This window comes from Melozone crissalis, unplaced genomic scaffold, assembly GCF_028551555.1.
Source record: "Melozone crissalis strain CALT ecotype California unplaced genomic scaffold, PUWL_Pcris_2 ptg000019l_1, whole genome shotgun sequence".
Classification (NCBI taxonomy): domain Eukaryota; kingdom Metazoa; phylum Chordata; class Aves; order Passeriformes; family Passerellidae; genus Melozone; species Melozone crissalis.
The window spans coordinates 13,221,738-13,243,373 of record NW_026535797.1 but is presented as its reverse complement, the minus strand read 5'-3'; the positions used below and the strand labels follow the sequence as shown (position 1 = coordinate 13,243,373).

Below are 21,636 nucleotides of genomic sequence, written 5' to 3'. Positions count from 1 at the left end.
CTTGGCAGGCAGTGTTTGAAGCTGTTGCACGTTGAGGGATGTTCTTTGTTTAGTCCCAGGTTCCCTCTGGGGTCTCAGCCCACCAGCCTGCCATCTTGCCTCAGGACATGGCTGCCTTCTGTCTTGGACCAAGACATTCCTGCCATGAGGCTGCTGTAGTTCTTACTGGTTCAATCATAAGTAATTTGTGCAACTTCTGACCAAGTTTGAGAATGATTCTCCATTTCAAAAATTAAAGATGATCTTTTTCTGAATTGCTTGATGATTTTTTTCTAGCCAGTGGCTCTATGCTGGCTGGGTGGATGTGGTGCTGTGGGGATATAGCTGTGGCTGGGTGGAGACAAGGGGACAGCTCCTTCTCCACAAAACTGCACTGAGGCTTGGCTGTTTCTGCAGGGGGCAGAGGGGAGCACCTGCCTTTGAAGGGAGGCATCACTTACTCCTGCTGCTTTGGAAGAGCCCAGATTTAGGCCTGTCCTGTTCCTACACCAGTGGGTGCTGGGGACAAAATGGGACAGTCATAGCACTGGGTGCTGTGCCACCTTCCCTGTGAGAACTACTCACTGCTATCTCTGCAAACACCTGGGCTGGCACCAGCTCTTCTCACAACAGCAGTGGCATCACCCTTTCTCAGCCCAGGGTGCCCTCTTCCACCCTTTCACCTGTCTGCAGTGACAGAAGATTCAGGGATAACACATGAAAGGAGAGTAGATGCAGACACCACGGCTGCAGCCCAGGAATCTCCTCCCACAAAAGCCAGACCAGGAATGCAATCCTGGACCAAAGATGGTGTCTCCTTGCAGTCTGGCCAGCAACAATTCTGCACAGGCAAGAGAACACAAGTTACCTCCTTGAAATTGCAAATGTGGGGAGAGGAGGCCAGGAGGCTTGAGTGTTGTATATGAATGACTTTATTTAAGTATGCTGGGCACCACCAGGCAACATGGTTTGGACAGTGTGCGAGGGAACAGTCAGGCAGACCAAACAAATGCTAGATTGGAGACAGCACCGTCCTGCCCAGTCACTGCAGGTTACAAAATGGAGCACTGCTGCTGCAAGGCCAGCGGAGGGGCTGGGGGGATGGAGAGCACTGCCTGGGGCACACAGTAATGGAACGGAGAGGAATTTGCTGTAATTCCCCTCTGTGTGCTGCAGCAAATCAGCAAGAACACAACCAGTTTCCCAGCAGAAGGCTGAGCATTGATGGCTCTTTTCTGACAGGTTCTTGCTTAAAAAACAGTCTGCTCCAATGGGGTGAGGGGAACAAGCAGCCTAGCCTCAGCTGGGAGAGACCACCCTATGCACCTGCCTACAGCCTCTCCAAACCCAGGGGTGAGCCCCAAGAACGTGGTTCCTGCAGTGGCAACTGGCTGCTGCTTAACGTTTGTCTCAGCTGGGGCAGTGCACTGGCTTTTCCCTCACCTCTGGCAATCCTCCAGCTCTTACCCCATCTCTGCACCTGAGAGTGACCCAAAGGTGATGTGTGGCAAAGAACAGAAAAGAGAGAAACAGGGAGGAACTGCCACCAAGTCCAGCTCCATTGCTACTGCCATGTTCTGCAGAAAACTAATGGGAAAAAAAGAGAGCACCGAATAATGCACAAGTAAAACCGGAACAGTGGCATGCCCCAACACAAGCAGGTCTGCAGGCTGCCCAGGGCTGTTAGAGCAGTACAAGCAAAGCAGCCAGCAGGTGAGCAGAAAGGCACTGCAGTGCAGCAGAACACAGCCAGCAGGACAACTTCCTGCTCACACACGTGCCACCCACACGGCCTCCCAGCGCTTTGCTGTCCCCTCCCCTGGTGCGTTCCCAGTGACCAGCGAGTCCCCACGGAGCAGGGACAGGGGTGGTGCAGGGCTGGCCTTTCCGCTAAGCGTGGGCGCTGTGCGCAGTGCGAACATCGAGCAGCGGGCAGCAGGTGCTCAAAGAAGACCCAAAGCGTAATTCCCGGGTGCTGTGGTCAGTATTTGAGAGATCCTCAGACATTTCAATAAATAAAACAATTCTTACATTACAATGCACCTTCCCAATTATTATTTTGCCCCAGAATGGATAAAGTACACAAGAGTTATGCCTGGCTGTGAATACATGCTCCCTTTGCCCTGACATGGCAGGAAGGAGGGAAACAGCCTCGACTCTTACAAAGAACACGAGAAGTCAGCACTGTAAATCTTGGCAGGTTGAGGGGGAACACACAAGTGCCTTCACGCCCATTCCGGGGTACTTGCTTCCAGAGGAGAAAAGGTATTTAAAACAAGGTACGAGAGAATAACCGTCTAGTACAATGATAGCTGATTAGATTTGCTTTGTTCTACTCCATGCAATACAAACTAAGTCCTATCGCCAACTTCTCCAGCTGTGGTGCAGACCCCACATCAGGCTAAGAAGTTACACACTCATACACACATTCACACACCAAAACAGTGGGGGCAAATGGACTTAACTGCTGAGAATGTGCTTTCTCTTAATAAAAAATATATTAAAAACAACTTCAAAAACTTACTGATGGTGAAGACACCGCTGAAGAAGGAAGTAGCTATGGGGCCTCAGCTATGTGTTTCCAGACAATCCAGGCATTGCAGTCAGGCTGACTAAAGCCTGCACGAGCAGTCTGCAGTGGTTGGCTCCCTTCTGGCTTGCCAGGCAGTTTCTATAAGCTGTTCCCTTTGTTTTTGCTTGTTTTACAATGACAGATGTGACTGTGATACACAAAATAAGGGACTGAAATGAAAAAGGAATGGGCCATTTTGGAGAAATGTAGATTGGTATTTTCTCCTTTCCATTAAAAAAAATAAAACAAAACAAAAAAGAAGTTAGTAGTACTAATACAACCCTCCTGCTGCTGTCGTCTTTGCTCAGTGACATCGGGGCATGCTGGCGCACACACACACACACAGGCAGCTCTCAGACACTCGGACTCAGAAAAGCGAGTTTAAGTGAGTCTTCAGAGGAGACTGAGGACAGGTCCCAGGGCTAGAAGGTTTTTCGGTGGATGGCACGAGCTCCATCTTCTTCATATTCCTTTTTCGAAACCCACATTTTCTTAAAGGTGTCCAGAGAGGCCAGGATAGAGCCACTACAGAGAGACAGGCATGTTACAGGTTAAAGGAAAATGCTGGGGGCACTTTCATAGTATCTCTGCAGAGATGGGCTGTTTCTTTTGTGACACTTCCCCATGACAGTAAGGTGCTCAGTTACACATGACAGATACATTCTCTGGACAGTCACTCTCTCTCCCAGAATCCTCAAATGTGCCAGTACTACAGAGCCTGGCACCACCTGCCCCCTCCCACTGCTGCTTCAAGAACACACCAAGCATTGCCCAGCTGAGTAACACAACCATCCTGACACACAGCACCAGCTGGGATAACAACATGAGAGCTACTGGGCTGTGCCTCCTCAGCCCAATCCCACAGCAAAATGTGTTGCTGTGCAGCACATACATACCCAATCCACGTGGAATACAATCTCTCCTGAGGAGCCGATATCTGGAAGAAAGAGAGAATCAGTCTGTACCTCCCCAAGCTTCAGTCTGCTCATCCTAGCACACTGCCCACACTTCACTCCAGCTAGCACCTGACACAGATGTGATCTCTCCCAACAGAAAGACACCTGGCAGTGCCTCCAAAACAACCACTCTGGTCCAGAATCCTGGACAGGGGTCATGTCAGAGGAGCCACCTTCTCAGTGATGAAACCAAACTGATTTTCATCACAAGAGCAAATGCTGTTTGCATGTGAGTGTCTCAGGAAAGGCATTTCTGATTTGAAGTAAACGGCAGCTGCAGTCTGAGAGAGGTTCTTTCAAGGTCACAGACCAACACACTTGGTAAGTGACAAACACAAAAGAGACGGCTCTTACCCTTATTTTGACATCCTTCGGAGCCAGTTTCTTCACTTCGCTCAACAGCCTGTCACCAAAGCCTACACAAGACAGAAAACGTGCAGTGTGAGCACCTCAGCAAAATCCCAAGTTCCATCCACTAACAATGTGGACATGGCCTATGCAGTCCTATATGAATACCTCATTCCACATCTTACAGAGAGCCCAGCCTGGGGAGGCACAGAACACAGACAATGACATAACAGGACTTTGCCTCACTGAGAGCTCAAACACTGGCACAATGGGCTCTACTCCTCAGCAGCAACCTGAGTCAAGCAAACAAGGTTTTTAGCTAGGACCTCCTCCTTCCCTAGGCATTTATCCTGTGTCCAGCCCATTTGTACAGGGGGTTGAATGGGAAGACTGGATCTATTTGGAGATGTCAACCAGTGGATAACAGACTGATGGGTTCTGGCAGAGGGTATCTTTAGGTCAGCAAGTACCAACTGAGCCCTGAGGAGATGGGTTGAAACCTTTCTGCACACACAGAGCTGACAATCATGTAGGACTAGGACCATTGAACTCTCACACATCAGAGACCTAAAGAAACCTTAGAAGATGGAAGAGTCCTTTTTGGTATCTAGTCTCAGATATCATGAGCTCCAGCAGCAGGAATAAACACAGCTATTCAGTCCTTCTACAAGTATTGATTGGAGGAAAACAGGAAAAGACTTCAAAGCCCAGAAAGTGATGTACGAGGGCAGGGGTCCTGCATACCCAGCAGGGTATGACTAGGACTCAGAAAATTAGAAAGTAAATGCCCTGATAGAGCAGAATTTACACAGCCCTCACCCCAGAGGACAAACTGGGTGATCTGGGTTATCTTCCCAGTTTCACATGAGAAAGAAGCGAGATCAGGTATGTCACAGCACACTGAAAGAGGGGAAGCAGGAACCTTTGAAAAGTGTGGAGCCTCCAGACAGCACAATGTTGGAGAACAGCGTTCGCCTCAGATCCATGTCTGACTTCTGAATGGCAAAAACGAGCACTTCGTGAAGTCCTTCACATTCCTCCCCTATCAGGTCCGGCCGGAACAGGAGCTCTGGGGCTCGGAAACGGGCAGGGCCAATCTGCAAGAGCAGAAGTTAGGACACAGGGAAGAGAACAGTGTGGCTTTCTTCACTACCTACAGATGGGCCTGCCTTTCTTAGGTGAACCTTCAGAGTAATGAAACTTCCTGAACATTCATTTTGCATCACTAGATCCCAAGTGAATGCCAGTCTGGACTACAACCCCTACAAAGGGCACCATTTCCAATTTGCAGATGAAAGAGATGAAGAAACTTGTTCAGCCCCATACGGCAGGTCTGGCATAAAGGGAGCAAATCCAGCCCTGGTAGTGGAGGTAAAACCTGTATTTCCTCTCTTTCAACCATTCTATACTGGGCTGAGTCTTCTAAGGAGTATTCTTAACTCTTCAAGTCAACTGTTAATGCACAGGAGACAATTCTAGGCAGGACAAAAGGCACTGTATATAAAACCACAGAGGGATTTAGTGAGCTGACACCTACTCACAGTCCATACCTGATCTGCATAAAGTTTGTTAGATCAGAGCCTGCTCTCAAACAGCTCAGAGTCCCCATTGTTACACTGCATCCTTACCCAGGACTTCTAGCAGAAGTTGTGAGGTTTCTAGTAAAGTTTTCTTTCCTTAAAAATTCTAGTGCCCAGTCAACAGCCTAGGATGAGTTATGGTCTTTTAAAATTATCCCCTCTCACCTAACACTGCATGAAATTTCCCATCACTGAGGAGCTTTTCTGGAAACCCTGTGCCTCACATGAGGAATTCTCTAAAAGTGGTCTTTACAAACCTCAATAGTGCTTCCATCTGGCAGGTAGTACTGAGCCTTCTCAGTCTCCAGAGTCTCATCCTTCTGGGGGTTTATTGACAGGTAGCAGGCACGCTGGAGAGGAAACAGGGTCAAGGAGAGAGAGATGAGATGGGTAAACCCAAATGCCTCTGATAAAATGTTTTCCTCACTAATAATCAAAATCCATGTATCCCTTCGGGGAGACTGATTTCAACAGTATTATGTGCTAGAGAAAAGGACTTTAAGGTTCACAACAGACAAACTACATTGCAATATCCCACTTGTGATCCCTAGCTGCCATGGATTTTACTCCATGAAGGGAAACAAATACTACTGAAAGCCATCATCAGACCCTGAAAAACTGCAGCACAGAATTAGCAAAACTAATTCTGAACCACCAGCCCATCTTCACCTCCACCTGGTGTTAACACCCTCTCAACAGGGATTAATGTGATTTTGACTATAACTCTCTCAGAATACGGGACAGCTGAGGTTGCAAATGACCTCTTGCAAATGATCTTGTCTATGCAGGGTCCCCTAAAGCAAGCTGTCCAGGACCACATCCAGGTGATATTACCAAGGATAGAGACTCCACAACCCTGTAGACAAACTGTGCCTGCACTTGGTCACCCCCAGGCTAAAGAAAGTTAATGTTCAGACAGAACCTCCTGTGCTTCAGTTCGTGTATCTTGTCCTGTCACTGGACATCACTGAAATGAGTCTGGCTCTGTTTTCTCTGCACCCTCCCTTCAGACATTTATATACATCAACGAGACTCTCCCCAAACATTTTCGGTGGCTCAACAGTCCAAGCTCTCCCTGCCTTTCCACATGTAAGAGTCCTTTAATCATCTTAGTGGCCCTGGACTCCCTCTACCAATGGATTTAGGTGCAGAGCTAGGTAGACTGACACTTCTCACCAGATTTCACAAGCCACAACTTCCCTTGAGAAGAAATCCCCTCTTGGACAAACACAGAAACAAGGCAGGGCATCACCTCCTTGATGGTCTTGACAATCTCAAACTCAGAGGTTGTGTGGAAGTCATAGCCTTCCTTCCGGAGATAGAGGCGCAGGAAGCGGGAGACGTCCCGGCCAGCGATGTCGATGCGCATGATGGAGTGAGGCATGGCAAAGCCTTCATAGATGGGAACCGCGTGGGTGACGCCATCCCCAGAGTCCAGCACCACTCCCGTGGTCCTGCCGGTCGCGTAGCTACCAAGGGACAAAGGCTCAAGTCAGAACAAGGAACTCAAAGTGAGCCCAGACAAGCAGCACATCCACGCTCAACTCAGGAAGCAAAGATTTCATATAAAACAGGGCCTAAAAACCCCTCAAAATGCAAGTTCTGTTGGCAGTTCAGCAAATTTCCTGTAAACTCTTTATTACATAAATTGAGTTTCAGTTCTTGCATGAAAAATGGGGGAAGACATCAGTGAGGTCTTCCATGATTTTTTTGTAGAATGGATTTCATGGCAACATTCCACAAACACAAATCAAAGATGAAAGACACTTACAGGCTAAGCACAGCTTGCATGGAGATGAACAGTGCTGGCACATTGAAGGTCTCAAAAAACACCTCAGCAGCACGCTCTCTGTTCTTGCGTGGGTTTAGGGGTGCTTCTGTCAGCAGCACAGGATGCTGGGAAAGAGAAGAAGGAGCTGTGCTGCAGTAACCAGGAGGCAGTAGTGGTGTGTTCCTAAATGTTTCTGCTTATTTATTCATTTTAGGAACCACTGGTGCAAGAGGGCAGGTACAAAGGAGTAATTTCAGCTGAGCTGTATTAGATTGAATAATCTCTATTAGGCTGGAAGACCAGCAGGGTTCTGGTTTAGTTATGAAGAAGTGTTAGGAAATGTACTCTGTGAGTAACTCTGACCCATGAAGAAGAAGTAGGATGACTCTCAATGAGAAAAATCAGCCAGATAAGCCAAAATACACACCCTAAGAAAGGGTGAAGGCATATGGTCTTTCAGCACAGGCAGACAGAAATATTCCTACTCCACAACTTAGATTGCTCTCAGAGATTTAATAATTTTTTGGTCTGATCCTTCCAGACCACAGGACTGTGGTTTCGTCCTTCCTCACTTCAACTTATGTCACTGCTGAGTGGATATGCCTGATGTGCAGGCAGAACAGGAAAAGTCAGAAACACTTGGCCAAGAGTAGAATCATTAGAGAGAGTGTAAACAGCAAATGTGAAAGGCAGATTTTCAGTTAGGCCAGACCATCATGTCTGGAGAAGAATTCTGCTTGGACAATTCTTGTGCAGTATCTCCTGAGGTGAAAGAACCTAATTTAGCAACAGACACACATTCAGAAAGAAGGCCAAAGGAAAAGTCCCAAATCTTTCCAAGTTCCAAGGCTCCTGGTGTTACACACACTGAATGACGCCTGTGCCTTTCCATAACGTGGTCTCTCACCTCTTCTGAGAAAGTCTGGAGCTGGTCTTTAGAATACACGTACTGCCAGATGCGCTCCATGTCATTCCAGTCCTTCACTATGCCATGCTCCATCGGGTATCGGATCGCAAGAAGACCTCTGTGCTCCTGAGCAAACAGGAAGAACAAGAGAGCATCAGAGCTTCCAACAATCCCACTTCTGAGCACTGTGACTTACTGTCAGACTCACCTACAGTTTTGATTCCACTAAAAGATAACTTATCTATAGCATACAGGGCAAAACCTGAACATTCATCACAAACGTCTCTCCCAGAGAAGCCAAGCCTAGACAAGGCCTTTTCATACCAAGTAGGAATGTCTACATCTGACATTTGCAGAGCATATTCCATCAAAACACTTTTAAAGTCAACACACACAGACACCTATCATATGGTATCTTTGTACTACCAGATCAGCCATGACATAAAAAAAACATAATAGGATGTTACTGGGGAATGCAGTTCGAAGGGCTCACAAGAAATGTGACCACACAATTGACTACATGCTGACAGAAGCAGGACTGCGGAGAGAAGCTTCCTGCCCACAACAGGGAGATACACAGCAATTGAGTAGGGTCCATTTCTAAAGTTCCCAGTCAAAAGTGTGTAACCATATAGAGCTAAAAGCAGCCTAAAAAGAAAAAGAGAGATATCAAAGGCCTGTGTCAGCAGATTGGCTGACATTAAGCTTCACATTCCACCTTGGACACACATGCAAGTGACAATCTGTTCTCCTCTTTGGACCTACACAATACCAAAGAACCACAGCCCAGCTGCCACATCCCCCCCTTTCAGCAGCACACTGAGATATATGGACAAGTGCAGTGTACAGGTGCTCTTACCTCTGCCTTTGGACCAATGAAAATGTCCCCTTCTAAAGCACCAGCCATGACACGAACGTGCTTTGGTCTGCCCACACTAGAACAGAGACAACACAGTAAATGCTTCTACAAAGGGCTCAGATGCACCCAAGGATTGCATACTTTGTGTTTCTCTCTGTCCTGACCAGAACTTTCTCAGTGGGTGAGTTTGGGGGTGCTACCAGGTGCAAACAGACCCAGGTTTGCTCTGAGCTAATCTCAGAAATCAGAGGTGAAGGGGACAGACTGTAGACAGTTCTGAACTGGCTGGACATAAACCAGCTGAATCTGGCCGTATTTTCACTGATTATTCAGGACTCACCTGTTTCAACAGTGCCTGGGATGAACATGGCTAGACTGAGCAATTGTCTGAGGTGTTGGATCCACATGTGCTGCCAGACCTCAAGCAGACTTCTCAGATTAGACATTTGTGTCCCATGACCCACCATCCCATACAGAACATATTGCTCAGAACACAAAACTACTCACTAAAAACCCACCACACTGAAAATAAAGGCCAGTGACTATTCATAGTTCCTGTTCCAGCAGTCTTCATCCTGGCAAAACTCTTAGAAAACTCACAAAAAAGTCTGGCAGAAATCAAGACATCATACCACACACTGAGAAAATACAAAGGTCTTCACACTTCTTATGCCAAATTTTACTTTTTCCAGGTCCTTTTCCTCATATGTGCAGATTAAAGGATCCTACAGCTTTGGTTGTGTGTTGAGCCTGACAAAGTGAGGTCTTTTATGATCTGTGTGTGTGTCCCCAAAATTCTCAAAATATTTAACAGTGGAGCTCTCATCTCCCTGATGCTTCTCTGCAGCAGGCAGAAAAGAATAACTCATTTTTCCATTCATAAAACTGGGCAATTCTCCCCCTCTATATATCAAAGAATTGGTACACAGTACTAAGAAGCTGCCAAAACCAGCAGAGTACTTACTAGTTAGGAAAGCAGTATTTTGGTATTTGATCGCCCGCAAAACCTGCTTTAATCACACCCGAGCCCTGTGGAAGCAAGAGACAAATACATGAGCTTATCACTCATTCCATCATCTTCACAAGTTTTAGAGGAGCAGCAAAGTACACCAGGACTGCCACATCCTCTCCTTTCTACTAGGAATAAAGCTCCCAAGGGACTGGCTCTCCAGGCTGCTTGGGGATGGGAAGTGCCAGCTGGGCTGTTGGAGGGAGTGACTGGCACCCTCTCTGACAGTGACATATCTCACAGGGCACAACCATTCCATGCACCCTGGTACTGCCCTGCACACACCCAAACACCCTGTATGGACGAGTATTTTTCTAGCCAGGGTTACATGAGGGAAGCTAAACCCACACTCCACAGGGGTCTATCAATATTAGATAACCTTTGGGGGGAGGAGAACACTCCAGAAAGCCCAGCAAGAACAACTGAGCTCTGCCAGCTTCAGGAGGCACTGGAAGAATGAAGGCTACAGGCCTCTCAGAAGGAGATTTGGAAAAGATGGAGGGAAGGCAGATAAAGTCAGAGAAGGAAGTAGCAAAGAACTGTGAGAAACAGACTGGAGAAAAAATAGGGAAAAGATGATCAGATGGTGGATGAACTAGCTAATGCTAAGGAAGCACAAGTGTGGTCAGAAAAGACACTGGAAACCAAACCAGACTGTGACTGGGAAAGGACAAACATTCCAGTTACACTGCAAGGGGAAAGGCTGGGGGCAGGAAGCACAGCTGATAGGACAGAGCTTGTTCAGAGGAGTCAAAGAAGAGATGAGAGATGGCAGTCAGGAAGGCACAGATCCAAGAGCCTCCTGCAACATTCAAAGCAGCAGACACAGGGTGGGTAAAACCAGGCACAGCCAGGCCCTGGCAGGGAGTCAGTGCCGGCATCTGGCCCCACCGCTCTCACTCCCTGTGCGGAAGCATCCTGGAACACCATCATCAACTTGGATCTGTGCAGACTCCTTCCCCTCCTCCATTTCCTCTCCCTGCACAAGGGAATGACATCTTGAAACAATGAGCAGCTTGCAGGAACACCCAAGTTTTGCTAAGGAGCGGATTTTCATAGGATCTCCTCAGATAAGCCGTTTCACTGGTAATCCCAGCCTACCATGGGCACGAGCTCTCCTGCAGACCGAGGAACAGTTCTGCTTAGCCCCATGGTGGGAGCCAAGTGTGTGTGAGCTTGCACTGAAAGCTGTGACCTGTCAAGTGCCTGTTCACTCTCAAGGGCTCTGCAGTAGGAATGCCCTGGTTTGGAGGCCAAAAAGATATTTTGGCTACCCCACTGCATTTTAAAATGAGCAGCAACACAGCTCCTCCATAGCTCTCCACTTCTCACCACCTCTGCATGGGTCAGCACCACCACTTTTGCTTTGAGGCTGGGGCCAGATGAGTTGCTCAGGGCTCTGACAAGCAAGCCCTGGCTGCAGTGGTTTCCAATGCTGCCTTCCCAGTGCCAGAGGTTACCAGCCAGAGCAGGCTCAGCAGAAAGGAATGTGGGGTGGCCCCAGCCTCTCCCGTTCACAGTCCAGCGTTTGCTGCCAAGCTACTTCCAGCAGCAGCTTCAGCAGGGATGTCAGGCTCTGCACAGAGTGTGCACTCTGCCACCAGAGCCAGGACACCCCTGCCTCTAAAGCACCAGAGTCAGATTTGCCAGGACTCATCTGTAGGAGAGGAGTGTCAGGAATACTCTGCAAACCAGACACAGCTATTTATAAAGCATATGAAAGGCAGATTGCTTGAATCCTTGTCTCCTGATAAACACCTGCAGCCAGGCTGGCTCCAGAGCACGCCCAAGCTGCCAACAGGGCAGGACTAACTACTTCCTTTCCACACAGGGAATCAGCTCCAGGTGCATCCCAAGGTCTGCACTAACTGATGTCAGTGTGACAAAATGGCAGGTGAAGTGTTAAAAAGACTTCCCTTGACACAGACTCTCTTCTGGTATTCCCTTCAAAGTGAAACAAGGAACAAACCAAAAAAACTATTTTGATTTTGCTTATCATAGCTTATAAACAACTCTCTACCTGGGAAAGAATACCATCCTGTGGCAAGTCTTGCAGAAAAATAACTGAATGAAATGCAGTAACATAATGTAATCACATTAGAATATTACACTTAGTGAATATTTTGTTCAGGATTATGAACAGTCTTGTTGCTAGCACATTCTGCTGCGGGGAACTGGTTTCAGGAGAACAATGATGCTCCTATTTTAACTTAGAGATTAAAACTTCCTTATGTCAGGCCAAAAAATTGCCCAGCGTGTCCTGGTGAGATTCCCAGCAAGTTCTGTATTTTAAGATTTACATACTGAAGTTCAAAGTTAACCAAATGTGTTGGGAGTTCAGAACTCCAGCTTGGAGTCAAAGACAAAGGACTGCTTTGAACGTGCCGGTGGGATGGGGCTTCAACACAACTGTGCTTCCAAGGGCCTGGGAACAGACCAAGAACAGCTGGTTGATATCTCTGCACTACAAAGACCTGCCTGCACTTTCTGACCTATTCAATTTTTCTTGAAAACATTTTACTTCTTTGAAGATATGTGCACACTGAGTAAATCTGTTTATTATAGACCAGTTTGAGATTCCTATGCAATGAGAGGAAAATGTTTACATTTTGAAAGAACTCTGATTCAGAAGGTTTAAAGACCTGTTTTTTCATCTTTGTTTCAAATAAGCAAAAACACATGCATCTTCTGTTACAAACTCTGATTTATTAAAACTTTAAAAAAAAATTGAAAAATTTATATACTTCCACCAGTAACTATCCTGGCGGGGTATTCATTCCATTTTATCTGGCAGTGGTTTATCTTTTTTTTTTTTTTTAATGAGAGCAAAAGAATAAAAGAAGAAAAACTAGAAGAAAAATGTAAAAGTCAAGAAAGATAAATTCATTAAAAATTCTTGTGAGTGTCTTGAAGGAACTGAACATACCTCATCCCTGAACATGCCTCATCTACTAGCTCTGTGGCCAATTGGTTATGGATTCATTCACCTTGGTGCATTTAGAACTCAAATTTAAATGAAAATCACCAATCAATCTTCCAAGTAGCAAATGTAGCACTTTCTATGGAGAGTGCACATTTCATATTGTTGTGAAACTGTTTTATTTGATACAGAATTTATAAGATCAAGAACAAACCAAAGACACAACAGTCCTTGCTGACAGCTCAGCTGTATGCAAACAAGAGATAATTCCATGTTCCATGAAGGTCAAGAAATTTGCACTGACTTAGGCCACAGCTGGACTACTGACATGTGCATTATGTTCAGCAGGGCTCCCAGACCATTCAGAGAGAGCTTGTTGGACTGCAGATGGGAATACAACTCTTAAAAATTAGACAATGGAGAGTATAAAGTTGTGCTGAGGTACAGCTCCAACCTCCCACTGTACATTACAAAGCTCTCCCTGCTGAAAACATACAGCTAACAGCAATGTGCTGTAAGAGGGAAAAAAAACCTCTCTGCTAATTTTTTAGGTACAGAACTTCATGTCCTTTTGGAACACACTGAGATTCTAGAGCAGGGCTGGGACTGGAGGGGTCTGGCTCTCCCCAGCTCAGTATCTCACTTCTCCCTTCCCACACACAGGCATGTGAGACAGGATAACATTCAGCCTTCAAAAGGTGCTGCAGCTCTCTGCAGAAAAGCAGTCATGGAACAGCAGTGGGAAGAGTGGTACCTGCTCTGTGCAGCTCCACTTCCCATCCTGCCTGAACTCCAAAGAGTGAAAACTGCAGTGTCACCACGAGCCTCCTTGGCCCACAGCCTGCCAGCGTTCCAGGCAGATGCTGCAACAACTGCTCCATTCTGCTGCTTGTCCAGGGAGGGGAAGGGGGGAAGCTCGTTTATTGGGGAGGCAAGAACAAGAATCAGCTTTATAAGACCAGCTGATAAAATGAAAAAAAGACTCAGAATCAGCCGCTGGCACATGAGCCGTCCTTCAGGTCTGAGGCAGAGGCAGCAATCATTGCACTAAATAACAAAAGGACAAGCTGAAATTAAATATAGGCTGCTACTACATTAGTAGCTCAACAAAGTGATCCTCACAGTGCCAGAACACCTAGAAATAAATTTATTGTTTAGCTAATCACTCAACAACGCAGCAGGATCAATGCTGATACGGGCATTCCTAAAAACAATCAACCTAATGCATTTTTTAACATCTTCAATAAAGAAGATACATGTTTTTCTCAACATAGTCAATTTTACTGCTTACTCTCATTTTCTATTAGATGCTTTCCTTTAATGTCTAACTCAAATTCCTCTGCTGTAAGATTCCAGGGAAATAAACAAAGCCAAAACTGTATCAGAGAGCTCAAGCTGTAGAGAGGAACTTGGGATCCATAATAAAGAAAAAGTCAGAAGAATAACCACCTTTATCTGAGACCTACAATTATTCACTTTATGGAGAGTTAAAGCAATATGCTGAGAAGTGCCAGGCCAAGAAACCCAATTCATATGGCAAAAAAATTCAGGAGAAATTAAGCGTGTGGAAGAAGAATGGAGCACAGTACTGACCCTTCAAAACAACAGAATCTCAATCACTGGCGATAGAGGTCAGAAGGGAGGAGCACGGGTTTGTGACTCAGTACACTGAAGGAGGCTCTGTCCAAGACATGCCCTCCCATTCCTTCCTGGATGGTCCCTCCTCCTGGGAGGGCAGCACGGATGGGGCAAATCAGAACTGTATCCAGAAGTACCTCAAAGAGGCACGGAATCACTGTCATTCATCTCCCGCAGAGCAATTACACACACAGACTGACGGTCTGCTTTGTGCTAATCAGCAACATCAGCACATTGGAGCAGCCATCTGCACCACCACACTACGCTGATGCAACCCTGGGCACAGATCCGTCAGCAGTGGCATTCCGAGGCACGGGAATCCATGCCTTGGGAACGGCACTGCCTTGCTGTGAGCACTGCGCTGGATGCGCTGGAGGAGGGGCAGTACAAGAGGTCAAGGCTTCTGTCTCGCTTTGCCTGTGAGGGGTGCCTGCCTGGAGAGCTCCATGTCCTGCATGGGCCCAGGGAAGCGCCAGCACCCCCAGAGCTCGCCGGGGGGTGCATCCACGGCCTGCCAGGAGCACGCTGGAACCCTGGCCAAGGCCGGCCCCGCAGCACGCTGGGAGTATGGCCATGGCCTGGCCCGGCACCCCCATTGTCCCCCCGGCACAAAGAGGGGTGGGGCGGGACCGGGGAAGCCCCGCCTGACTGACAGCGGCAGCTGCCAATGAGCGCAGGTGCTCTGGCGACGGTCCCGCCCCGCTCCGGCAGGTAGCAGGGGGCTGCCCCGCTGACTGACAGCTGTCTCAGCCAATGGGGGCGCGCCGCCCCTCCCAACCAGAGGCAGCTTGGCGGCAGCGGGGGCTGCGCCCCCCAGCGCGGGGCAGAGGCCCCGCTGCAGGTGACTGCCAGTCGCCCCAGCCAATCGCGACTCGTCGACGCGAAGTGGCCCCGCCCCCCGCGAACGCCGTATGGCGCCGTGAGAGGACCGGAGGCGGCGGCCGAGCCGGCCGATGTGGGGGGGCGGCGGCGGGCGGGGCGCGGCCGCCCCGATGACAAAGGGATTGCGGGCCCTCCCCGCTCCCGGGACGCGCGGCCGCCCGCACTCACGTTGTCTATCACGACGGGTTGGTTCGCTATCACATCGTAGGACTCCATGGCGAGGACCCGCCGCAGCCGCCCGTGAGGGAGCAACAGCCCAGCCCTCGGCGGCGCATGCGCGGAGCGGCGACGCGGCGCCGCCTGGGTGATGTATTCCTGCCGCCGCGGCGCCTGCCGGGAGCTATAGTCCGGCGCTGCGCAGAGTCAGCGGGGAGGTGCCGGGAGCGGGGCATGCTGGGAGCTGTAGGCCGGAGCCGGGAGCGAGCCATGCTGGGAATTGTAGGCCGGCGGAGGAGCGGGGCGTGCTGGGAGGCGGAGTGCGGAAAAATGGAATTCTGCGGACACATCCACGGCCCAGAAACCGGTGGGTGTTGCGGTTCAGGAGACAGCTGGGTACTTCCACCAAGAATGTTGCATCGCAACTGGCTGGCTTATGCTTAATAGATTTCCCCTCGCCTAATTTTTTCTAATAGGAAAGGAGAAAAAGGTGATACCATCAACTTCTGTAGCCGGGATCTATGACTAAGGAAAGTGTTTTACTGTCCCATAATTTCATGTGATCATCTTTACGAACTACTGGTCACAACACATCTGTTCCCTCCAGGAAATACCAGTTTCTCTCAATTTTTGAGGCACGAGAGCCACACAAGAGGTGTCAGTATAAAGAATGCACATCATGAACATGTCAGTATTGAACAATGAACACATTGTCATTTTCTATTGACCAAGTATTCTAAAAGCACTCGGAATAATCCATGTCTGAAACTCTGGGTCTTGAAATTCATTAAAATGGACTTCTATGCCAGTGGGAACACCTGAATGCTTGATTCATCTATCTTGTCCCACATTTCTCCTGCACACATGGACTTTTCTCTTGTAGTTCGTAGCTTTAGCCCCAGTAGATAAATTTCATCCCAGATGTTTATCTTTAGCAACCTTCCCCATTCTCCTAGTCTACAAGAGGGAGCTTTTGTACAACAGGATTGAGGGGTTTAAATTAAGGGTAGTGTTGTATCACTTCAGTGAATGCCAGGAGACACTCTCTATGGGTGTGTGGAGCCAACACAGCCTTTCATACATACTCTGTTACATTCACCTTCTCAGCTGACTGTAGCTGACTACTCGGGCAGATGTCACAAAAAGAAGTATCACAGTAACAGGACAAGTGAAACATTTTTCACTGTGGGAAGTGAGGACACCAACTGCTCACCTCCTCTATCAGGGGATTGTCACTTGGTGTCAGCTTCTTGACCATGTGTGTTCTCCCAAATGGTGTCATGAATGTTTTTAGAAGAAATTCTCACCTATTTAAATGAGAAATGCGAGCATGAGCGCCCACCCTCTCCTCTGAGCACTCTATAGCTCATCTTTTCCTATTTGCTGATTAACAAGCAGGACCCTGCTCTAGCAAAGGTGTGGGACTATCATGCACACACCATCCACATGTACATACCTGGCTTTGCATGGCCCCAGTTGTAGTTGCGGCTCACGAATGAGCCAGATCGTCAGTGTGAGCCCCAAACTTCACCCATTGCCAGCTTCCAGCTGCCCGCAAGGGCCCTACAGACACAGAGATCGCACGGGGAGAGGAGAGATGCCTTGAGCACTGGAGGAGGTGTGAAGGCAGCAGTAACAACCGCCCTATGTCCAGGCCTGCCCCGGGGCGGGATCTCCCGCTCCCCCCGGACCGGCTCCGCGTTCCCGCCACCGCCTCGCGCGGCCATCGCCCCGCCCACCGCAGGACTCCGCGCCGCCGCTAGGGGGCGCGCCCGCAAGGCAGCGAGGGGCGGGGGCAGAGGCGCGGCCGCCCTCCGGGCCGCGAGCTTCCATTGGTCAGCCGGTCCTGTCATTCACGCCACCCTCGCAGCGGGGCACCACCCCCTCCGCGCGGAGCCCCGCGCAGCGTCGCCATTGGCGGAGCTGGTCTGTCACTCAGGCGGCCCGGCAGTAGGCCCCGCCCCTCCTCCGCGGCCCCACGCAGCCGCTTGGGCCGGGCCGGGCCGGGAGCGTCTGGCGGGAGCGGAGCGGCTTCGGCACCAGCTGGGACGGGCGGGACCAGCCGCCTCCGGGACATGGAGGGCGTGCGGCCGGGCGGGGGGCCCCCCGCGGGCGGGCCGGGGTCCGGCTCGGGGTCCGGGTCTGCGTCCTTCCCGTCGCTGTTCCCGCCGGGGCTGCACGGTATCTACGGCGAATGCCGCCGCCTCTATCCCGACCAGCCCAACCCGCTCCAGGTCACCGCCATCCTCAAATACTGGTGAGGCGGCCTGGATGGGGCCGGGGTCTTGCGTGGAGCCGGGGGGAGCCGTGGGGCCGGCGCCTTGTGTGGGATAGGAGCGGGTTTGGGAGGAGTGGTGGGAGCGGGAGAGGTTTGGGAGAAGCCCGGGGGCTGGGGACGTTGCACGGGGTAAGCTGGAGGGGCTGGGGAGGGTTGCAGCAAGGGGAGAGGGACAGGGGGTTGCGTCCTGTGTTAGGGGTGAGGTGCAAGAGTTTTGGGGACATGCAGCGGGTCGGGGATGGAGGGATTGGGGGTGCAGTCGGTTGCCTGGGGCGTGTGTTTGGAGGGGGCTCCTGGGGAGAATGTGCTGGCAATAGGAGAAGGGTCTAGAGAGGTGTGCACTGAAATCAGGAGAGTGCATTGGGGTTTCTGGGGTGGTTTGGAGGGTCCCCGAGTGAGGGGTTGCTGATGAAGGCCCACGCTGGGACAGATCTTGGGAAAAGGGAGTGCGTGTTACTCAGTGGAGGTGTTCCCGCAGAAGGTGAGGGTCTGGAGTTTCCCCTGGACAGGAGGCAGGAGCTCTGTCTCTGGCAGGGACCCTGGGGTTCCAGTGTGGCAGCACTGACCAGAGTGAAGCCGCTGTTGCAGCCTGCAGGCTGGACACTGCCCTGTGTACCCATACAGCCCACGGGGCAGTGCCAGCTTCGCTTGGCCTTACACAGCCATGCCTTATCACAGACTGTGGATCTGCTGTGCAGTGTCTCTGCTGACACAGTGTCTGACACCAGGAACAGCAGTTGTTTATGTGGGAGAGTGGCATGAAGGAAGTTCTTGGATGTTTAGCTATCAAGATAAGTGTCTAGCATCTAATCCTGTGTGAAGAGGAGTTCCTTTTGCTTTTTGCTGTCGCTTAGCTGCTCAGCCCCCTCTTCTGGGGCTAAGGAACATGATCAATCACCTCTGAAAGTTTGCTTTATGTGACATTGGCCAGTCCCTACCCCAGCACTTGAAAAAACTAAATGCTGAACTTCTTTATTTACAGCTCATTTCAACCTGTATGTTTTTATCTAATTAGAGTCCTGAGCAACAGCAGAATAACATCCTCCCTGTGTGCTGCTCTGACAGACAAAGCTATTGCTGTTGTTGTCCACAGAAGTGTAGTTTTTTAAGTGATTCTAGCAAGAAGTTTATCTGTTAGCCTTTATTGCCTAGGGGAGTATTGTATTTAAATGGAGCAGTGGGCTGACATAAGATTTTGCAAATCTGAGACTTCAAAATATAAATAATTTCTTAGTCATCTGTGCACATCAGTACTTTGGTGGTGGTTTGATCAGTCTGTTTTCACACTTATGTGTAATGTTAGATACTCATGAAGTGTTTCCAGTCACGTTAGCACTTCTTTTCTATCAACAGCTTAAAGCATACTGGCTATAGTGGTGTAGGATTTGTGGAGGTTGAGGGAAATTTAGGTCTATAGTGAAGAATGGCAAAGACCCTTGTTTGGGAAGAAATCTTGTTGCTTAAGGGATTGATGAGGGTTTTGCTGCAGTTGGAGCTCAAACACTAAAATGATTACTGCTGGCAGTGATGGCAGGTTGCAAGTAAGAAGTAATGTGAAGGCCTGTTTATCCTGGCATTTTCCACTTAGTGGTTCCTCCAGCTGTTAGCTCAGCCAGCAGCGAGAGCTGAGAGCTTCTGTTGTAAAGGTGAGCTTCCTACTGCTGTCCTGGGCAGGAAATGCTTGTGTGAGGTAAAGCCTCCACGGGCGCCACAAAGTCTTTCTTTCCTGTTGTTGGGTGAACCTTGGAGCTTGGTTTTGTTATGTCTGGTAGAACGACTCCTGCCACAACACTCTCTCTCCTACTCTGTCTGGGCTGCCAGCTATTCGCTGGTTAAATTAGAAGAGGAAGTGGCTAAATGAAGTTCTCTGCCTTAGGAGAAATATTGTAACACTAATCAGCTTTTAATTATATGTATCAGTTTCTCTATGGTTAACAGCAATTTGGTTTTTTTGTTCGGGGAGCTGAAGTTGTAGTGTTTGGCTTGCAGATCAGAGCAGATCCTAACTGTGTAATGCTGGAGAATCTGCAGCACTCCATGCCTGTTGCACAAAGGGGTTTAGCCATGTGGATTATTTAATGGAACTAGTCTTTTAAAATGCTATTTGCATTGCTTGGGATCCAGTCAGAACTTGGAAGAGTTTCTGTCTGTTTTTGTGAAGGCCATGCACCACGATGGAGTTTGTCTGTTGATATCCAGTATTCCCTTTAATTATAAAATATGGTCAAGTATCTCAAATTGAAATATCTTGTGTGGAATTGCTGGTGAAAAAATCAAATTTGTTCCTTTTTTGTGATAGGTTTTGAAAAAAGCATAATTTGGGCTCGACTACTGGGTTTTTGTCACCTGTCTTAAATTTAGGCCATACTCTCAAAAACCTGTGCAGTGAGCTGTGGTCTGCGGCCTTTTGGGAATCACAGACTACTTCTAAAGGGTTGTCAAAAGGTAGCTGTGAAAAGCAATCCTATTGTCAGCTGCTGGGAAGTGGCTACAGACAATACACTAAGGACTTTTCAGGGTGAATGAATTAGGAGTTTTCCGATGTCTTTCCATTTTGGGTCTCTTTCCTCTGCGTTTCTCCTTCCACACAAACTTCAGGGCGCTCTTAACATCAGTCAAAAGAAGACTCTTGGTGCAGATGCAAATACAGGGTTTCCCCTGAGGCTGCCCTTCCTGCTCCTGAATGAGCTCCATGAATAGAGAATGTAACAAATTTGTACTGTACCTCTGGCTTTGAAGTTGGGCTCTTCCTAATAAAATCCTCCAACGCTTCCAGCTCTTTGTGTGAGTGCATGTACTGATATGTAGATTGTGATACAAGGTCGAACCCTGCCGCGGCGGCCGTGGGCGGGAGGAGGATGTACCTCAGCAGTGCCGACAGGGAGCAGTGAAACCTGCCGCCGAAACTGGATAAATATCTGTGCTGACTAACCCTTGGTGAGCATTATTGCCATGGCTGTGTAACTGAGTGCTGCAGGTAGCTGGCTTAAAGCTCATGCTGGATGTTTGTGCAGTTGCGGTGGTTTTGGGATAGGTGTATGGCTTGGATATGTGTTGTTCAGAATTTAATTAGTCACTGCTGCACGGTTTTAGTCTACATCTCTTCCAAGTGAGATTTCTCAGTGAGTAAAGATGGTGTGGCTGGATCATTGAGCAGCATGTGAACCACTTGGTAGTGAACTCTGGGCAGGGCTGAGCTCAGCTCCTCCAGGCCACCTGGTGCCACTTTGCCGTGGCCACCTCTTGGTAGTCTGGTGCTGCAGGTCTCCTGAGAAGTTTGGCCTTTGGAGACAAACACAGGATTGCTGGCAGGAGTGAGGGAGAGGTGTCTGGCTTGCCTGGGGCTGTCCTAGGCAGGACTTGCCATCTGCATCAGACCTGACAATTGTGTTTGAGTAGCCCTAGGGAAGAGCATGTGCTCATGGAATAGTGCCTGTCCTGAAAAGGGCAGTATAGAGGTTTCTCTTGTGTGTTGTCAGTGTCAGAGTGCCTGTGTCAGCAGTGTTCCAGCATTGATTGTTTGACTTCTGGAGTGTTATTAAACCCAGTTTGGAAGCAGATTTTCTTTGTGTAGGAGATGCTGGTTGCTTAGCAGTGTTCCCTTCATTGCAAAGCCCACACAGCTGCTCTGACCATGACCAACCTCTCACACTGATCAGTGCATGAACCTCCCTCACTCCAGATCCTCCCAGTCCAGTAATAATTGTGTGTGGCTGCTGCTGGTCACTGCCACTCCTCCAGGGTAAGTGACCATCCTGGGTGGAATTGCTTCCATCTGACT

General features: G+C 49.0%; 2 protein-coding genes across 3 annotated transcripts in view; one reads left to right on the top strand and one right to left on the bottom strand.

Annotated features, from left to right (window-relative positions):
- Nucleotides 1-48: 48 nt before the first annotated feature.
- Nucleotides 49-15,683, bottom strand: ACTR1A (actin related protein 1A). Its single transcript, XM_054276708.1, has 11 exons — nucleotides 15,590-15,683; nucleotides 9,937-10,001; nucleotides 8,973-9,048; nucleotides 8,114-8,239; nucleotides 7,207-7,331; nucleotides 6,688-6,904; nucleotides 5,693-5,785; nucleotides 4,778-4,952; nucleotides 3,862-3,923; nucleotides 3,448-3,488; nucleotides 49-3,076 (listed from the first exon to the last, which is right to left on the bottom strand). Exons 1-11 carry the CDS (start codon nucleotides 15,635-15,637, stop codon nucleotides 2,974-2,976), a joined length of 1,131 nt encoding a protein of 376 aa, XP_054132683.1. The 5' UTR covers nucleotides 15,638-15,683; the 3' UTR covers nucleotides 49-2,973.
- A 1,969-nt stretch (nucleotides 15,684-17,652) lies between these two features.
- SUFU (SUFU negative regulator of hedgehog signaling) overlaps nucleotides 17,653-21,636 on the top strand; it is an 85,050-nt gene continuing 81,066 nt past the window's right edge. For both annotated transcript variants that reach the window (XM_054277336.1, XM_054277335.1), the window contains exon 1: nucleotides 17,653-17,834. In XM_054277336.1, coding sequence (XP_054133311.1) covers nucleotides 17,653-17,834 — 182 coding nt within the window. The remainder of the gene's footprint in view (nucleotides 17,835-21,636) is intronic.

Excerpts from the sequence above, each read along its gene's own strand:
- ACTR1A (XM_054276708.1), bottom strand. The coding sequence starts at position 15,637 with ATGGAGTCCTACGATGTGATAGCGAACCAACCCGTCGTGATAGACAAC. Across the intron at positions 5,786-6,687 it reads TTGTCAAGACCATCAAGGAG|CGTGCCTGCTACCTGTCAAT; the intron begins GTGATGCCCTGC and ends TTTCCTCTCCAG. Across the intron at positions 3,077-3,447 it reads TTGTATTCCACGTGGATTGG|TGGCTCTATCCTGGCCTCTC; the intron begins GTATGTATGTGC and ends GTCTCTCTGTAG.